The sequence below is a fragment of the Kwoniella dendrophila genome, chromosome 1, assembly GCF_036810415.1.
Source record: "Kwoniella dendrophila CBS 6074 chromosome 1, complete sequence".
Classification (NCBI taxonomy): domain Eukaryota; kingdom Fungi; phylum Basidiomycota; class Tremellomycetes; order Tremellales; family Cryptococcaceae; genus Kwoniella; species Kwoniella dendrophila.
In genome coordinates, this window is record NC_089476.1 from 2,567,930 (window position 1) to 2,584,214 (window position 16,285).

A 16,285-nucleotide genomic window follows, 5' to 3' on the forward strand; every position below is an offset into this window, starting at 1 on the left:
TGTCATATACGTTTACCAAGATGGCATGATGCCTTCTTGAGTACAAATGTATACATGCGAATTATAGAAACGATCAAATATATGAGTAATGTCCAATATCAAAAATACACTTTTTCATGTTGCAGACGCGTCTTTTCTCTACTCATACTACTGCGATTTCCCTCTATACAGACTTCTCATCTCATTCCCTACATGTAATCTCCTTTCACCTTCTAAATACTGCATAGCTTCTTGGTAAGTGGAAGGAATGACAGTTCTACCTATTGGTTGATCGTCTTCTTTTGCCATTGTGAAGAAGAACGTATTTGTTTCCCTTCGTACCTATTATAACGAAGTAGTATCGTTAATATGGTCTCACCTCACTTTAATCAATTTTGGAACTTACTCCAGTATCAACCTCCTCTACTTCAGCTCTCACTACGATATGCGCTTTGGCTTCTCCATCAGGTCCATCACGTGGACGAGTAGTTTTGACTACTTTCGACGATAACCTCAACACCGCACCTATAGGTACTGGTAATCGGAAGGTGATCTGATCGAGCGCTTGGAAACGCATAGGAGCTCCAGAAAACAATGCAGCATTCGTGAAACAGAGCTCGCTGTGAACCAATGTTGTCAGTCATCATTCGATCGTGGTTGTCACTCCGACATTGAATACGGATATTCAACTTACAAAGCCTGTTCGAAGATGATGTTTGTTAGCGGAACCCAAATACAATTAGCAAATCAAGAGACTTACCAGACGCATTAGGATACCACCAAATACCTTTCCATGTAAATTTCTATCCTGAGGGAACATCAATTGAACTGTTTGTAACTTTTTTACAAACTTATATCAGCCTGATCATCACTAGCGGTCACCTGGTGCAACTTACTTCGGTGTCATGCATATGTACGACTTTTTCACCGTCAATCTCTTCTGCTGTTGATACCTCAAGCATCAATTTATGTAATTCTTGAGCCTCTTCGGGGGAAGGCTATACCGATAAATTGGAAAATCAGCCGAGGCGACTTTATCGGTCAAGATGAGGGGGAAGTCGTACCGGAACTTTGTCTAAGGAGTTCATTGCACTCGTTTTCCGTCTCTTTTGATGTTCTACAATACACAGTATTAGATATCGGAACTTCTTCTTCTTTTACTAATGGTGCGTGGAGTAGAAAAACATACCTTCTCCTATGGCCCATAATGTCTTTTCCTCCTCATTCTCAACCAATAACTTGGGTATCTGTCTAGCTTTATGCGTTTTAGAATCTCTACAAACCATTGCGAATCTACCTAACATCAAGGTTTTGTAAACTCCTGGTTCTTGTGATGGCCTATGACCTTCCATTTTCACTACTACTTCTAAAGATGATCTACCTGTCCAAGTTACGAATCCAGAGAATTTGAGATCTCTATTATCGGTGAGAAGAACAAGATGATAAGCTTCGAGGATAATTTACAATGAACCTATACAGCTTGGGCTTACCTGACATTTTCCCTGTTCAATCTACCAAATATATCTAATCTATCTGCACTTGCAGTGGCTAGGTATAGACCGGCTCGAGCGGATGTTTCATGGAAGTCCTTTGGAGCCTTATTTGGATCGGTATCTTTACCTTTGGGTAGACAATGTCTATACGCTACTGCTCCTGCTAACGAATCAAGATCTAAAGGGAAAGAAATGGTATTCGTAAGTTTCATTGGAATCTATCTGAATGAGATGAATGCGATTTACGTTCAAGGAGTTTACCCATTCCTGTTAACGGGAGTTGAGGAATTAGTATATTAGTATATAGGGCTAAATTCGGGTTTGTAGACGAGATTAATTGACTTACGGAAACCACCAGAAGCATTAACGTATCTCTCGTACAAAGTCTTATCACTTGCCAAAGGTAAGTCGAAACTAGTGAAACTTTCACTCATATGTTTAGGTTTTAGCAATTCTTCTTCACTGAATGGTTCCAAAGTTTCAGTCTGACTCTCTTCTATTGACGTTGAGGGTGTAGCACCACCTTGCGTAGCTAAATCAGGTGAATGGGATGATAGCCACGGTGCAGGCAAAGCTCTCATCACTAAGGGGGAAGGATGATGAACTGGTCCGAACGAGGATTCTACAAGATATCACAAGGGAAGTCAGTGTCTTTCAAGCAGGGCAGCTAATATAGTGATATGATGTGGTTTGGGATGGGTAAGTCGACTGAACAATCGAGGCTAAAGAGAAGCCTGACATACCCGATATCGATTTAGTTAATTTATCAATCTCACTGAGAGTATACAGCTCCTGTTTAGGCGTGGGGTCTAATATCCTTCCAACTGCAGAAGAGTTATATCGGACGTTACGTCTACATGGAGGCGATGCTCTCAGCCGAGCAGGTCTAGACGAGCTGGATTGCCTTAGTCGCAGGGCACTTCGTAGGATTGAAGAGGACATGGTGGAAGCGGGAAAGAGTTGAATGTGTTTAACGAAAATCAAAGGTTGGTTTTGCTGTGTCCAGAGTACTGTTTCTTGAATATTGTATGTCGAGCTGAAATCAATCCTTTGAAGCGACAATCAGAGCTATGAGACATATATTTTGAGATTATATATTATACAGTAGAAGCAGAGTACTCCCATACATCCCCAGAAATGTTATCTCTTAACTACTTGGAATTGTCAGCGAGTCATGACGGCATGTTTATACAACCGGCGGTCCGTGCCGCTCTAAATGAAGGTTTGGTGCCTGTGCGATCGGCGGTTGTCGGTATCATCCACCAACAATTATTCCGTAATAACATTAACGGTTCTCCGTTTATCATGTCTAAATGGTTTCTACCTCTGTCGAAGGACTGTAAGGTATGAGTTGGTCTGACATTTATTATCGCCACGAGGGCTTGTGGAGGATTCTATAGATGTTGTGGGGATCAGTTGGGGATCTCAAGAGATCAATGGGGCTTCTTTGTGTAGAGCTAACGGTTCTTCCGGCGGTTCTGCCGTTCATCTTGATCGAGTAATGATTAAGGTTTCTGCTCGTATTGCATATCACAACTGTTGAAAATGACACACAAAGTAAAGAGCTGATTGTCGCATTCTTTCGCGTTTTACTGGAATCTGCTATATCCGCTAAAAAGGTCAAGCTTTCATCTACGGCCATAGAAGGTAGAAAACGCCGCCTCTCGTCCGTTCGGCGCAGCTCAAGCTACCTATCGCTCGATTAGTACCATGGTGGGGGACCACTTGGGAATCCCGAGTGCTGTAGTTTTTGTTATTTATGCACGATGTTCAACCCAAGTTTGAAACTAATTGGGCAGAGCAAGGTGAAGTAGACTGCTTATTCTACGACTTGAGTGAGATTACCATTGTAGTCCGTGATCCGACTTGTTTTCGGGAATGGATTAAGCATCATCATCTTAATGTTTCGGCGTAGTCCACTCCGCAGCAAGCATAAAATGTCTTGGCATCCTGAGATCGTATAACAAAGTTGAACCATCATCTATCTATCTTGAGATACCATCACTCTTTATGAACCAGCCGAAGCGAGAATGATCATATTGGCACCTAATTTATCTATCAGAAACATACAAACCCGTCCTACACGCGACTCGATTGCAAAAGTCCGAACGAATACAAGCGAAAATTTCGATTTAACGGTGAAAATCCGGTCAGTAGGAAATCATCGTCATACCCTTCAATTGGATTCGCAACTGAATGAAGATAATACGTTAAAGATCACTTTTCATGCGGAGAACGATGAAAAGCAACTTTATGAAATCACATTTAGAATACAACCTAGTAGAAGATTGAAGAGTCGAGGCTGGAAACCGTTGAAAGTAGAAGGAGGACAAGGGTTCTCTGCTTATCGAATATATGTATGTTTTGCATTTTCAGATGAAAAGAATTCTCAACCGCAGTACACGCATATTAGGAAAAGAACTGATCAGGATTATGCGTACAAATGTAGACAATCCATCCAGATGGACTGATAGAAGACTCAGTAATCATATACCAGAAACCCGATACAGCAAATTTCCTTTCACATATACTTGATGATACACCATTGGGTGCAATCACTTTACCTGGAACGCATGAATCGTGTTCTTTGTATGGGTGTGAGTACGAGCGCATGGTCTGGCGTGACTGGACGTTGTGATGCTCGCGGTGACTGATAATAATCAACTGCATAATTGCTCAGATCCAATATCTCAATGTCAACAGCCTGCTACAACTATAGAACAGCAATTATTGGATGGTATAAGGTTTCTCGATGTTAGGTTAAGGGTAGTAGGCGATGAACTGTTGAGTGAGTACTGGTGATATTCCTCAGTTCAAGTTCATTATTAAAAAGTGCTAGACGCAATGAGATTAATCATATCGTTGGTGATTATGGGATCGGTATATTGACTTCTCTACTCTATCATTCGTTGTTAGTGTACCACGGACCACGATCACAGCGATCATCAATGAGTAAATTACTAGAAGTTATACATAAGTTTTTAGAGGAGCATCCAAGTGAATTTATAATATTATCAATCAAACAAGAAACACCACCATGGCATCCGAAATTTTCCTTTACACTGTATCAATCTTTTAAACCTTTCTTGAATAAATGGTTTTTAGAAGAAAGAATACCTAAAATAGGGGAAGTTAGAGGTAAAGGTTTATTACTAACTAGAATCAATAAATTTGATAAAGGTCATGAAGAAGAACAAATAAGGAACGGGCAATGGAAAGAAGGGTTTGGAATACATCCTTTCATTTGGCCGGATTCGAGGAAAGAAGGGTTTGATTGGGATTGTGCAGGAACCAAATTCAGAACACAAGATTGGTAAGTGGAGTGAAGCCAGACTATTGAAACCAAAAGCACGACAATGGATCTTAGAGCTGAAGATGGTCGAACCTTGTTCATTTCTTCTTCTACAGGTATCGTGTTCATACATTTCTCGAAATCCCAGAAAAGTTTGATACAGTGGGTAGACATTTCATACTGTAAATATAGATCACAATATTAACAAGTTGACTCACGATATCTCCAGATCACGAATCATCTTCTCCCAGCTGTGCGTCAACCTACCTCCTCTATAATATCAGATCCGACTTTCACTCTATCATTCCTCTCAGCATCATATTTCCCATTATCTCTACCAACTATCATAGCTAAAGGTTTCGGTTTTCCCTCTTGGGGATTAGGCATAGAAGGTATAAATTCAAGAATGATGAAATGGTTATTAGATAAATACTTAAAAGGTGAAAAAGTAAATGCTTGTTTGTTGATTGATTTTTACAGACAATACGGTGGTAATGATATTGATAATGGATTAGCTGAATTGTTAATCCAAATGAATTTTACGGGAAATAATGCTTAGATTAGATAGATTGGCTTGATAGGAACATTGCAATTTGATTTCGATTCTGTAATTGTATTTACTGTATCAATTATTATACATGTCTACTTATATATCTGTACACGGGATATCTGCTATATTTGTTGATTTTACTAGAGATGTATCCCTAATCTACTGTATGTACTTTAAGCGATTAATCTCTTTTCTTCATCTCCAACGTCATCTAATTTAATCTTTCCACTGCTACTCCAATTGAACAAATTGGTAACCCAATCTCTGAGATTGCTCCACATTGTAGTGATGCTGTCCCAAAAGCCATTTCCTGTAGGAGTTTGCTTCTTCTTTATAGCTTCAATCGAATTAATGATAACACCAAAGTCACCTTTCTGTTTACCGAAATCAGATCTACACATTAAAGATAATTCATAAATCAAATTAGTATCTAATGGTACCCATTTTTCATCACCTTCAGGTATAGTTTTACCTCTATATACAGCTCTGAAATCTTGCCATTTAAATGAAGCTTCCGAAGAAGATGTTGAAGAGACTGAAGAAGTTTGATGAGGTAAATCAAATTGAACTTCATAAGTTAATTGAGCTTCTCTAGGTTTATTTGGAATTTTTGGATGTTTAGGTATATGAGATGTTGGTGTGGTTTTTAAAACAAATGTGAATCTTTTAGGTTTAGTTGATTCTGCTTCCGCTTCTGAACTGATATTATTATCATCTTTTGTTTTATTAAAATCTAATTGATATTTAATCAATATACCATCAAAATCAATTTTAGATAATTTTAGAGGTGATGGTCCATATCTATATGATTGTGAAGCGAAGCCTGCTCCTCCAAGTGTATCTATATCTGTACGTGTCAATTCAACACAAGTCAGTATAGAGTATTTGATCTCATCATCATTCGGTAAAGCAGTAAGGTATTAATTTTTAACGGAAAATGAATACACGAGGTCGGATGAATTGGATACTCACCTAAATTTCCCCAGAATCTAGCAGCGATTCTATGACTTTTTTCACCTTTCTCTAAATCCTCATATACATCCTCATCGCTGTGATCTAGTTGTACTTTATCAAGATGTGAAATACTTGATCCTCCTCTTACTCTATCATCAACAGCTCTCCAATGATCAAAATGCCATGAAGGAAAGATTACTTCTGTTTCTGGTTGTTTGGTTGTTGAGTACATCCTGATCCTTTTTTCTAAAAGACGAGCAGATTGATTAACTGTGAACGTTGTATGGATGATCATGTAGTTTTTACCAAAGTGTAACGATAGTACGGTTGCAAAGTGCGCATTCTTGTTACAGCTACACCGTATAAGTGATTTATTTATACCTATCGCGAATTAGCATAACGTCATAGCAGGTCATCTGCGATCATTCGCTCAACGGAAGTGGCGTTTTTGCCTAGTATTTCATGCACAATCATTCTGGCATGTCTGTATGACTGTATGTATTTTACACGGTACAATCAAGGCAGACAGGACTCGGACATACACCTAGTTTATACATATGCGCTTGTATGGGCTGAGATCACGTATAAGTTGACACCCTATAAAATTGATTATTGTGCATTACCTTAAACTACCAAAAGACAGTTTATCGACTAAAATTTACAAATGTTCTCTCGTTTTGCATGTGTAACGTTCTCAATATCGCTCTTATCGATTACTAGACATCCTATACTGCCTCGTTGTTGCTCGGTCGTCGATATCTCTCGTTTTCGACTTTACATACTTGTCTTGGTATCGGTACTGGTACTTGAGGTATTACTATTGTTGGTCTTTTCGGTTTGAGCGGAAGATCTTCTTCTAGCATGACCACTCGGTCCAGCAGGTTTATCATGTACAAGCATATGTCTTTTGAGCTGATCCGGTCTAGAGAATTTCTTACCGCATCCTGGATGAGCACATGAGAAAGGTCTTTCACCGGTATCTATCAGATTAAAAAGACTGTCAGCTTATTTCCACTCAATTTAGCCACCTATCCGTGATATTAAAGGCGCTTGATCAACGCAGAAGAAGTCACTCACGGGTTCGTATCTATAGAAGCAACGAGGAAGGAATGATCAGCGCAATTCAGCTCATCGTGGTCAACCGGTGGTATGACTTACATGTTTGGTCAAATTCGAAGCTTCAACAAAGCCTCGACCGCAATGAGGGCAAATGTAAGGTTTTTCACCATTATGAGTACGCTAACAAAGGAAACCAAGTTAGTTTGATAGTAATGCCACATATTATGTTCTGAAGCAGAACTTACCATATGAATAGTCAGAGAAGAAGACACAGCGAAAGTTTTTCCGCAGCCTGGATATTCGCATTTGAACGGTTCTATCGAAAAAGGATTTACACGTCAGCATGTCAGCTCTCAGTGCAAAGGAGGACGAGCGATAATAGCTCACTTTGTTGAGCATGTCTTCTCATATGAGCCGATAAAGGAGCAGCTTCCGAAAAAGCTTGATCACAAACACCACAAACAAAGGGTTTGTGACCTGTATGAGATTGTAAATGTCTTAGAACCTTTTGTCTTGATTTGAAAGTTCTGCCTTGACCGTCACCACAGTTGTCCCAATGACATGTATAGGAATCTTTACCTTTTGGTATATGAACTTCAGATAAATGATCCATTAAACTTGCAGAATCAGGGAAAACGTGATCAAGTGGACATCCTGGCCATAAACAAATTAACGGATTTCCACTTGCATTTCCACTCAATTTGGTGTTGTTGTTGCTGTTAGTGTTGATAGAATTAGAATTACCATTGTTGTTTGCAACAGAGTATGAATTTGATGGAACAGATGCAGGTGAAGTTGATAATTGTGTATTGACCGTTGAAGGTGGTGTTGGAAATGGATGAGATTGATGATTGTGATTATGATTATGAGTGTGACCATGAACATGATTCTGATGAAGATGATTATGATTGTGATTGTGAGGATGATCATGATGATGAGCTAGATGATGAGGATCAATATGATGGTGATGGTGATTCTTATCGTAAGCTTGTTGAGTCCCCTGTTGAGAGGGATCATTAGGCCACCCAATAATCGATCCGGGAACACCCAAATGTTCCTCAAGAACATGTCGAAGCATTGTTCCTGGACTGAATGGTTCACCATTAGCAGTTGTATGTTCATGTGCTGGACCATGGGCTTGATGAGAATGAGTATGAGGGATATGTTGAATGTGAGATAAAGCAGAGTTATTTTGAGGGAAAGACTCCCCTATAGATGTCGGTAGATCTGCTATTGGGAAACAGTCATCCCAAAGACACGATAATAGTTGATCTGTCTCAGTTGCTTGAGGTGTCGGGAAAGCAGAATTAACAGGCATAGTACCTGTATTTGTCAGATTTAATGGCGGAGTTGACATGAAATTTGACGTGTGATTTGATGAAATGGGCATTTGAGGTGGCGGTACCGTAGGCATGGGTTGAGCAGGATCAGTTGATTTAGGTCCACTGCCTATTCCCCAAGCACTAAGATGATCCGCTGCGACGTGAGCCAGAAGATCAGGCATAGACTTGAAGATAAGATGACAGTTGCCCCAATGACAAGTATGGGTCATACCCTCAATGCTTGTATCAGGCCCAGGACCCGCAGTCATAACGGGTTCAACAGGCTGAGCACTCAAAGATCCAAAGAGGGCCGCTAGCGGGTCAGGCGGCGGCGGATGTACAACCTCGCTATCAGTTGGACAAGCAGGTATGTTACAATCAGGTTGATTGCAACATTCGAGCTGAATGTGGTGTATTAGTCAGCTGGATTATATATACCTTGAGTAGGTATGGAAAAGGAATACAAAGGAAGGTGTGATGATGGTGGCGGTAGATTACTCACAAGTTGTTGAATTGCATGACAACCTTCTTTGGTATCTGCCCATTCTTCTAAGCTCTTCATCCCATGATCATGAGTAGGATCATCACATTTGTGGGTTGGATGGAAAGCATGTTCTTCTTGACAGGGTTCAACGTTTGGCTTTTCACACGTTGAACAATCTTCCGATTTATCACATGAGTGTGAACCATCACAACAATAATCACCACCACAGCAATATGCTTCTAAGGGACATTCAGCTGAACATTCTATACACCTTCCTGGTTGATGTTGACTTTGATTTGTAGGTTGACCGAGACTGACCGGAGTTGAAGTAGCTGTTGAGAATCCATTATTGGGTGGGGTATGATCATATATCTCTTGAGCTTGATTTTGGTTTTGAGTGGAGTGAGAGTGATTATATTGGTTTGAATGGGCCTGAAGTTGAACGCGACCATGGTTATAATGTGAATCAAGTTGATTCATTGAACTTGAAGCACCATGATCTTGATCACAACATATCAAAGCATGAGCCCACGGATCATTATGAGCGAAATGTGGACTACCCATGGGTGTAGTTGAGGGCATATATTGTTGCATCTTGTATTATTACCACCTTTCTCTGTCTTCTCTTCAATATCAACTAAGCAACCTAGATGTGCGATAGGCGTCAAAGCTGACTTCTAATTGGCCGAGAAGAAGTTGAAACGGTGTCAATACTAATGTCAAAGCTGAAAGATATATCAAAGGAAGAGAGATAAAGCTGGATTGGTAAAAAGGTTTCAATAATATGATTAACAAAACTTTGAAGATTACCCCTCGGGGTTAAACGAATAGAACAATACGCAACCCCAATGTATTTGACTGAAGCCTGATATTTGATCGTCCAAATATTGATTGGCGAATAAAGATTATGTGAATTGGCGCACTGGTAAAACTGATGGAAGAAAACGTTGCTTGTAACGCTAATGCTGTTACTAATGCTGGTAAATTGCTGATGATGTGATCCCGATTTACCGCAATCATTCGTTTTTTTTTACTGTTTTTGGTACAATACGAAAGAGCTAGAATTACTGATTTTACTGGTAATTCGGAATTATTCCAACGTATAGATGTGATTATTTTAGGCTAACAGTACCATATAGTAAAGTCAAAGGTTGGGGTTGACACATATCAATCCAAAAATCCAGACATTGAAGGTGTATAGAGAGAGGAACACTGTACTTCAGACGATCGATTCACTAAGCCTAGTCAAAATTTGCGTATTCTAATCCTTCTCTTTGTCTGCCGAGTAGCAGTTGTGTGGTGATTGATAGCTGTCGGTTGATTATGGTACACTCATCTTGCAAAATCTTACAATATCATTGTTAGAAAATGGAATAATCATTATTATTGATATTGATGAAATGAGTACCCGAGAGGTAACAATCAGATCCTTCTTTAATTGTCATCATACTTTTTTCCAGAGGGTAAATATTACGTTTACATGCATGTTAACTCAAACCCTTAAAATATGGAAATGGAAATAGAAACAAGCGCGGAGAAGCGGTTGATGCCGCCGGTACCCGGTTTCTCCGAGAACATGCTCAGTATAGTAAGTAGTAAGCAGCTGAACACTGATAAGACGGTGATCATCAATGCAGATCTTTGGAAGTATGCAGGGTGCAATGCGGTTCTCAGATAATTTATGATCAAGGCGAGGGTCTGAAAGGTTCAGTACTGATATATGAAAAGAAGTGAGTTTGCTGTAGTTCATCAATGATACACATTATCGTTTCAGCATCAGGGCGCTATGATAGTCGACTACTATTCTGCGCCAGTATATGTAAGGATACTGCTATCTATACAGGCGAGGGTTATCCTCGCTTACAAGTTGCAATCCTTTTTTTGCGTGATTTATGCATCATGCAAGTTACTTTGATTCTAGTCTAGTCTATGTAGAACCTATCGCCATTGATAGACAACTTACGTGAGGTAAGGTACTAGTACTCAATTCAAAGTACCTCTACCAAATTCGAAAGCTTTACCTGTAATTCTGATATTTCCATCGTCATTCCACCTACATATCAATTCACCACCTCTCTTTGATCTTTGATGACCGATCACAACCAACTCCTTTGGGGAGCCAACTTGTTCAAGTAGTTCCCTGGGGATATGTTTCGTCCCAGCTGAATTAAGATAATATCCTGTCAAATGAGCGTGAGAAGAACCGGTCTAAGGAGAGGGATAAAAATCAGTAATCCAGCAAAATCATCCATCCTGCAGAAATTGAGGTAAGAGTCGAGGGAAAACATACGACAGGATCTTCTTCAATACCAAAAGCAGGACCGAAAACTCTTGAATTGATATGTAATTGTTTCGTTTCTATTGATTTTGCTTTATCAACTTGAGTTACAACTGCCGATCCTGTAATCTCGACCTGAGTATCAAAATACTATGGTAGTTAGCACAATCACGGTGATTCGGAGATAATTCATCGCTCAATCATTTAATGGCTTTTCTTCTTGGTTTGGGTTTTGTTATGACTTACTAATGCTTTGATATCAACCTTTATATCATCCACTTTAACATTATCATTCAATTGAACGACCAAGCATTTGATTCCACTGAAATCAATCTCTGAATAACCCAGAATCGAACTTTCTACATTATCTATATCAAATGCTCTTGCTAGACCTTTAGTTTCACTTTGATCAATATCTTCTTTAACCAAATTCGATAATACTTCTTTACTTAACCCAGGTAATGAAATTTCAACTTTGTCATTTCCATCCCTTTTTGCGGTTAGAATACCACTTTTTGTGTGATATTTGGCTGTTTCCAACAATGGATTGAGAGAGAATAAAACTTCGGATGAAGCTAATGTTGCATGTCCGCATAAATTGATTTCCTATACAAAACCAATCAGTAATGATACTGTAACACAGAGCATTACACATGTCAATGCTTTTGTGCACATAGCGGATGATATGTACTTGCTGATGACGACGGAACAATGGAACTTACTACTTCAGGCGTGAACCATCTTAAACCCCATTCACCCTGTTTGCCATCATCACTAGCAGATAAAGGTACTAGATAAGCGGTTTCCGAATAGTTGAAATCTCTTGCAGTCAATGTTAACCAGTTATCATCTTTTGATCTTTCATCTGATTGATCTTCAAACAAGACCACAGCAGCTTGATTACCACTATACCGATTTGATTCTACTACGAAAGCATTTAAAAGGTGAAATTGAAGTGTTTTGTTACCCATTTCGATATACCGATTTCAGATACACGAGAATTCAAAACAAAAAAAGGTTTGAATGAATTCAGGATTGAAGTTGTTTACAGGAAGAGTGATGATATGCAGCTCATCAAATGTATAAAACTATTGTTGCCGTGTTGAGTCATATACTAGATCATGCATCTCTTATCTCATGATTGACTCGACAAATTAGCACATCATCGTGAACAAGCTAAAGACCTGTGGTCCGGAAAACTCGGCTAAAAATCCTAGATAAGCATGATGTATATCCCATGTGTATGCCATGCAAACTTATTTTGGATGAGGTAAGCTAGCAAGTTTAAGTTCCGCATTGTCACTGTTCCGGCGGAAATACTGAAAATATAGCTCGGTCATGCATGTGAACAATCGAAACTACTTCAAACCCGTTCATCAGGGAAATGAGAAGTGTGATCGACACAAATAAACAAGACAACAGGATATCAAAGTGATCACAATTATGAGTGTATTTCTTGGCTGATTACAAACGTCCCATGCACCTCGGACCGATGGAAAAAAAAAACAAACAAGATCATCAATGCATGCTCGCATCTGCTGGAAGAGGAAAATCTGAAAATCTGGGAAAGAATACCATTGTATGATTTTGCCTCCTTTTCCATCGGGATAATAATGGCTTTCCACATATACCAACACTTCTTACTTACGGCATAACTCTTATCACCCATTTTCGATTGAAATCTATTGTAAGCAGACATAAGACCTGACCACATTTGAAATTGATTACTGGACCATTTTCGAGCTCTCTTCATATTTGTCGTTCCGTTTGATTCATCAATCATTAGTCATTCGTCAGTATTTTTGTCATATATAAGTGAACCATATCAAACCGATCAATATCACGTTTACAAGCTCTTAATATTGTTTGATCATCTGTTTTCACGAAACAAGACACCATATTCACATCATGTCAGATCAACAAAACATCGTTATCATCGGAGGTATGTTACTCTGATCTGCATCTCATCTTCACTTCTAATACACTGATAACCACGTAAGGAGAGGACATATGCTGACAAATTGTTGTCGATAAATTCATAGCTTCACATTCAGGTCAAAGTCTTGCTAATTACTTGGCACCAAACTTACCAGCATCACATAGAATCTTGCTTGTCGATGCTTTAGATTATGCTTTCTGGCCAATTGCCTCACTCAGAGCCTCAGTTGTTCCAGGTCAGTGTAGTTGGTCGTAAACGAAAAGAATAATATCTTCCTTCCTCTCAATGACAGACATTGATATACGGAATTTTCGTTCTCTATAGGATGGGAAAAGAAAGTCACTGTACCTTTAACACAAGAAAACGTTTTCCCATTCGGATCAATTCACAAACTCATAGTACCTAATAGAGTAGTAGAACTTAAGGAAAGCTCACTCATTCTGGAAAAACCTTTCGAAGGTTCAAATGAAGTACCTTTCTTTGTAAGTAAACTAGAATGCATCAGATTCCACTAAGAACAGTAATGAACATGACGACTGATTATGGTTTCACCCCTATTAGAAATGTATTTTGGCTACTGGTGCACAACAACCTACTCCAATGAGACCATCAGCTGATTCAACAAAACAACAATGGGAAGATACTCTGGTTAAAACCCAAGGTGAAATCAAACAAGCTAACGATATCGTTGTCATTGGTGGTGGCGCAGTAGGCTTAGAAATTGCAGGTGTAAGTGCATTATTATGATCGACGATACCATTTTTTGAATCGGACATTCCGCAAAAACAAGCTTTTTTTTAGCTGATCGTGATTCATATTCTCCTGGGATATAGGAAATACGATCAAGTTACCCAGAAAAGAAAATAACCATTGTGCATTCATCAGATCATGTATTACATCCAACAGCAGATGCACCAAATCCTAGTGGAAAAGCTCACTCATACTCAAGTCCACCAACATTACCTAAATTATCAATTACCTTAGAAAAGTTATTGAAAGAAATGAATATCGATTTGATTACTTCAGACAAAGTTATAATTCCATCATCAAACAACCCAGAATCAGAATCGGCTGATCAATGGACTGGGTCTTTCGGTTTACAAAATGGTTTAAAAACATTAAATCTGAAATCTGGTAAAACCCTTAAAGCAGATTACGTCTTTATTTCAGTTGGGAATAAACCAAATGTATCTTTGATTGAACAAACTGATAAAAGTGCTATCAATGCTGGTTTAGTTAATGTTGATGAGTACCTTAGGGTAAGTCCTCTATCAAAGTCTTCAGTCCTATCCTACGCTGGCAGGAGACTGGTAAGCTAATTGATCGTGATCTTCATAGGTAAAATCAGATGCTCCTAATTCAGTCTTAAACAAGAACTACTACGCTATCGGTGATTGCTGTTCAACACCAGGTTGGAAAACCGCTATGGGGGCTGATCAAGACGCTAAAGGATGTGCAATTAAGTGAGTTAGTAGGTAGAGAACATTGTGAAACTCATTTACTGACACTGTTGTTTTTATAGTATCGCCAATGAAGCTAAAGGCAAAGCTCCTAAAAAATACGCTAGACCTGCTTTAGCAGCTATGGTGAGTGATTCATGAGAACAAACCTCATTCCGCGTCTAAATTTGAAATCTCTATTTGGTGATTTACGAGCTTCGTAAACTGACTTATACTTCTATTCTCGTTATATTATTCAGATAATTCCAATGGGTGCTGAGAAAGGTGCAGGAACTTTAACATTCCCTCTTGTTGGTACATGGCAAGTACCAGGTGCTATGGTTAAAGCCGCAAAAGGTAGTAAACTATTGGTTGAGGATTTGTTCTATGGTAGATTCAAAGGTGAAAACAAAGTTACTGCAAGTGCTTAATTTAGTCGCGTATGTCTAGTTATCTTCAACTTGAGGTTTAGATATTGGCAATTATTTACATGACATAAGGAGATAGATCAATGATGTATACATATGATCAAGAGTGTTTCGTACTTTTGGTGGGTTCTGGATGTAATACAAATTATAATTTTTATCGTCTCAAAGCAAATGCTACTGTCGCTTCATGATGAAGGAATGAGTGTTTCTGTTTACCTCGTTTTTCAACTACAGCTAATCTCCTCTTATAGCTTTACAAGCCTTGTCTCTGATATTACCTTTTCTACCCGATTGTGTAGCATTCTTGAATTGTAATTTTGTTAAATCAAACTGTAAATCAATCGGAGCCCACAAAGATAACGTCAGCTTGTAATTGATGGTCACATATCCTACTTGAAAGTCTAGTTTATAAAAGAGAACAAACTACATACTATTCGGCAAGGGGATAGAAAATTTGAACGATATCAGACATAACGATGTCAAACCTTGCTTACTTACCTCTTGGCATATTTCATCAACATTGCAAGCTTTTATACCTAATCCAAAGATCTTCTCCAAAAATCTCTCTTTCTTATCTGGTGTCCAAGGTCTATTATTGTTGTTACTGTTACTGGGGGATTTACCGTGTTCGTTTTTAATAGGTGAGGGTGAACCTATATCTTGCTTAATTGCCTTCTTAGGTGTTTTAGGGATTCCAGTGTTTGATTTCCTGGCTTTCTTCGGAGTTGGTTTACTGATGCCTTGATTCAAATCAGGCTTGATATCAACATTGGACTCATTTTGGTATTCTAACCTCGTAATTGGAGTTGACGGTCCTGACTGGTATTCGTCAGAATTCATAGGTGAAGAATGACGTTTCATCTTAATCAATCGTAAATATGAGCTCTTCAGTCTTGAAGAATTCGACCTGAGCAATATGTTGTTACATCAAAGGAGGTCAACTCTTGTCAGCTCAATCATAGTTATCGTATTGGGCGATAATTACATGATCAATTTTGTAATCATTTTGCTCACCTGCTATAAAGTGTTAGAAGAATACTAAGTTGATCACGGCTGGATAAAACTGTA

At 38.9% G+C, this 16,285-nt stretch overlaps 7 protein-coding genes across 7 annotated transcripts; 2 read left to right on the plus strand and 5 right to left on the minus strand.

Moving 5' to 3' along the window:
• Positions 1-147: 147 nt before the first annotated feature.
• L201_000914 (uncharacterized protein) lies at positions 148-2,414 on the minus strand (the record flags this gene model as incomplete). Its single annotated transcript, XM_066216709.1, has 10 exons — positions 148-321; positions 386-595; positions 740-817; positions 876-977; positions 1,044-1,096; positions 1,169-1,395; positions 1,470-1,650; positions 1,719-1,739; positions 1,819-2,094; positions 2,216-2,414. The coding sequence occupies 10 exons, from the start codon at positions 2,412-2,414 to the stop codon at positions 148-150; spliced, it is 1,521 nt and encodes a 506-aa protein (XP_066072806.1).
• A 1,088-nt stretch (positions 2,415-3,502) lies between these two features.
• L201_000915 (uncharacterized protein) lies at positions 3,503-5,323 on the plus strand (the record flags this gene model as incomplete). The annotated part of the gene is made up of 6 exons (XM_066216710.1): positions 3,503-3,829; positions 3,922-4,069; positions 4,153-4,260; positions 4,389-4,785; positions 4,881-4,926; positions 4,994-5,323. 6 exons carry the CDS (start codon positions 3,503-3,505, stop codon positions 5,321-5,323), a joined length of 1,356 nt encoding a protein of 451 aa, XP_066072807.1.
• Positions 5,324-5,487: 164 nt separating this feature from the next.
• L201_000916 (uncharacterized protein) lies at positions 5,488-6,500 on the minus strand (the record flags this gene model as incomplete). Its single annotated transcript, XM_066216711.1, has 2 exons — positions 5,488-6,161; positions 6,287-6,500. 2 exons carry the CDS (start codon positions 6,498-6,500, stop codon positions 5,488-5,490), a joined length of 888 nt encoding a protein of 295 aa, XP_066072808.1.
• A 542-nt stretch (positions 6,501-7,042) lies between these two features.
• On the minus strand, positions 7,043-9,727 carry L201_000917 (uncharacterized protein; the record flags this gene model as incomplete). The annotated part of the gene is made up of 5 exons (XM_066216712.1): positions 7,043-7,248; positions 7,411-7,507; positions 7,573-7,643; positions 7,715-9,050; positions 9,152-9,727. The coding sequence occupies 5 exons, from the start codon at positions 9,725-9,727 to the stop codon at positions 7,043-7,045; spliced, it is 2,286 nt and encodes a 761-aa protein (XP_066072809.1).
• Positions 9,728-11,116: 1,389 nt separating this feature from the next.
• L201_000918 (uncharacterized protein) lies at positions 11,117-12,382 on the minus strand (the record flags this gene model as incomplete). Its single annotated transcript, XM_066216713.1, has 4 exons — positions 11,117-11,341; positions 11,424-11,546; positions 11,658-12,017; positions 12,134-12,382. 4 exons carry the CDS (start codon positions 12,380-12,382, stop codon positions 11,117-11,119), a joined length of 957 nt encoding a protein of 318 aa, XP_066072810.1.
• A 937-nt stretch (positions 12,383-13,319) lies between these two features.
• L201_000919 (uncharacterized protein) lies at positions 13,320-15,220 on the plus strand (the record flags this gene model as incomplete). The annotated part of the gene is made up of 8 exons (XM_066216714.1): positions 13,320-13,353; positions 13,454-13,585; positions 13,675-13,832; positions 13,912-14,079; positions 14,184-14,609; positions 14,689-14,813; positions 14,873-14,936; positions 15,050-15,220. 8 exons carry the CDS (start codon positions 13,320-13,322, stop codon positions 15,218-15,220), a joined length of 1,278 nt encoding a protein of 425 aa, XP_066072811.1.
• A 231-nt stretch (positions 15,221-15,451) lies between these two features.
• L201_000920 (uncharacterized protein) lies at positions 15,452-16,078 on the minus strand (the record flags this gene model as incomplete). Its single annotated transcript, XM_066216715.1, has 2 exons — positions 15,452-15,547; positions 15,716-16,078. The coding sequence occupies 2 exons, from the start codon at positions 16,076-16,078 to the stop codon at positions 15,452-15,454; spliced, it is 459 nt and encodes a 152-aa protein (XP_066072812.1).
• Between the last annotated feature and the right edge of the window lie 207 nt (positions 16,079-16,285).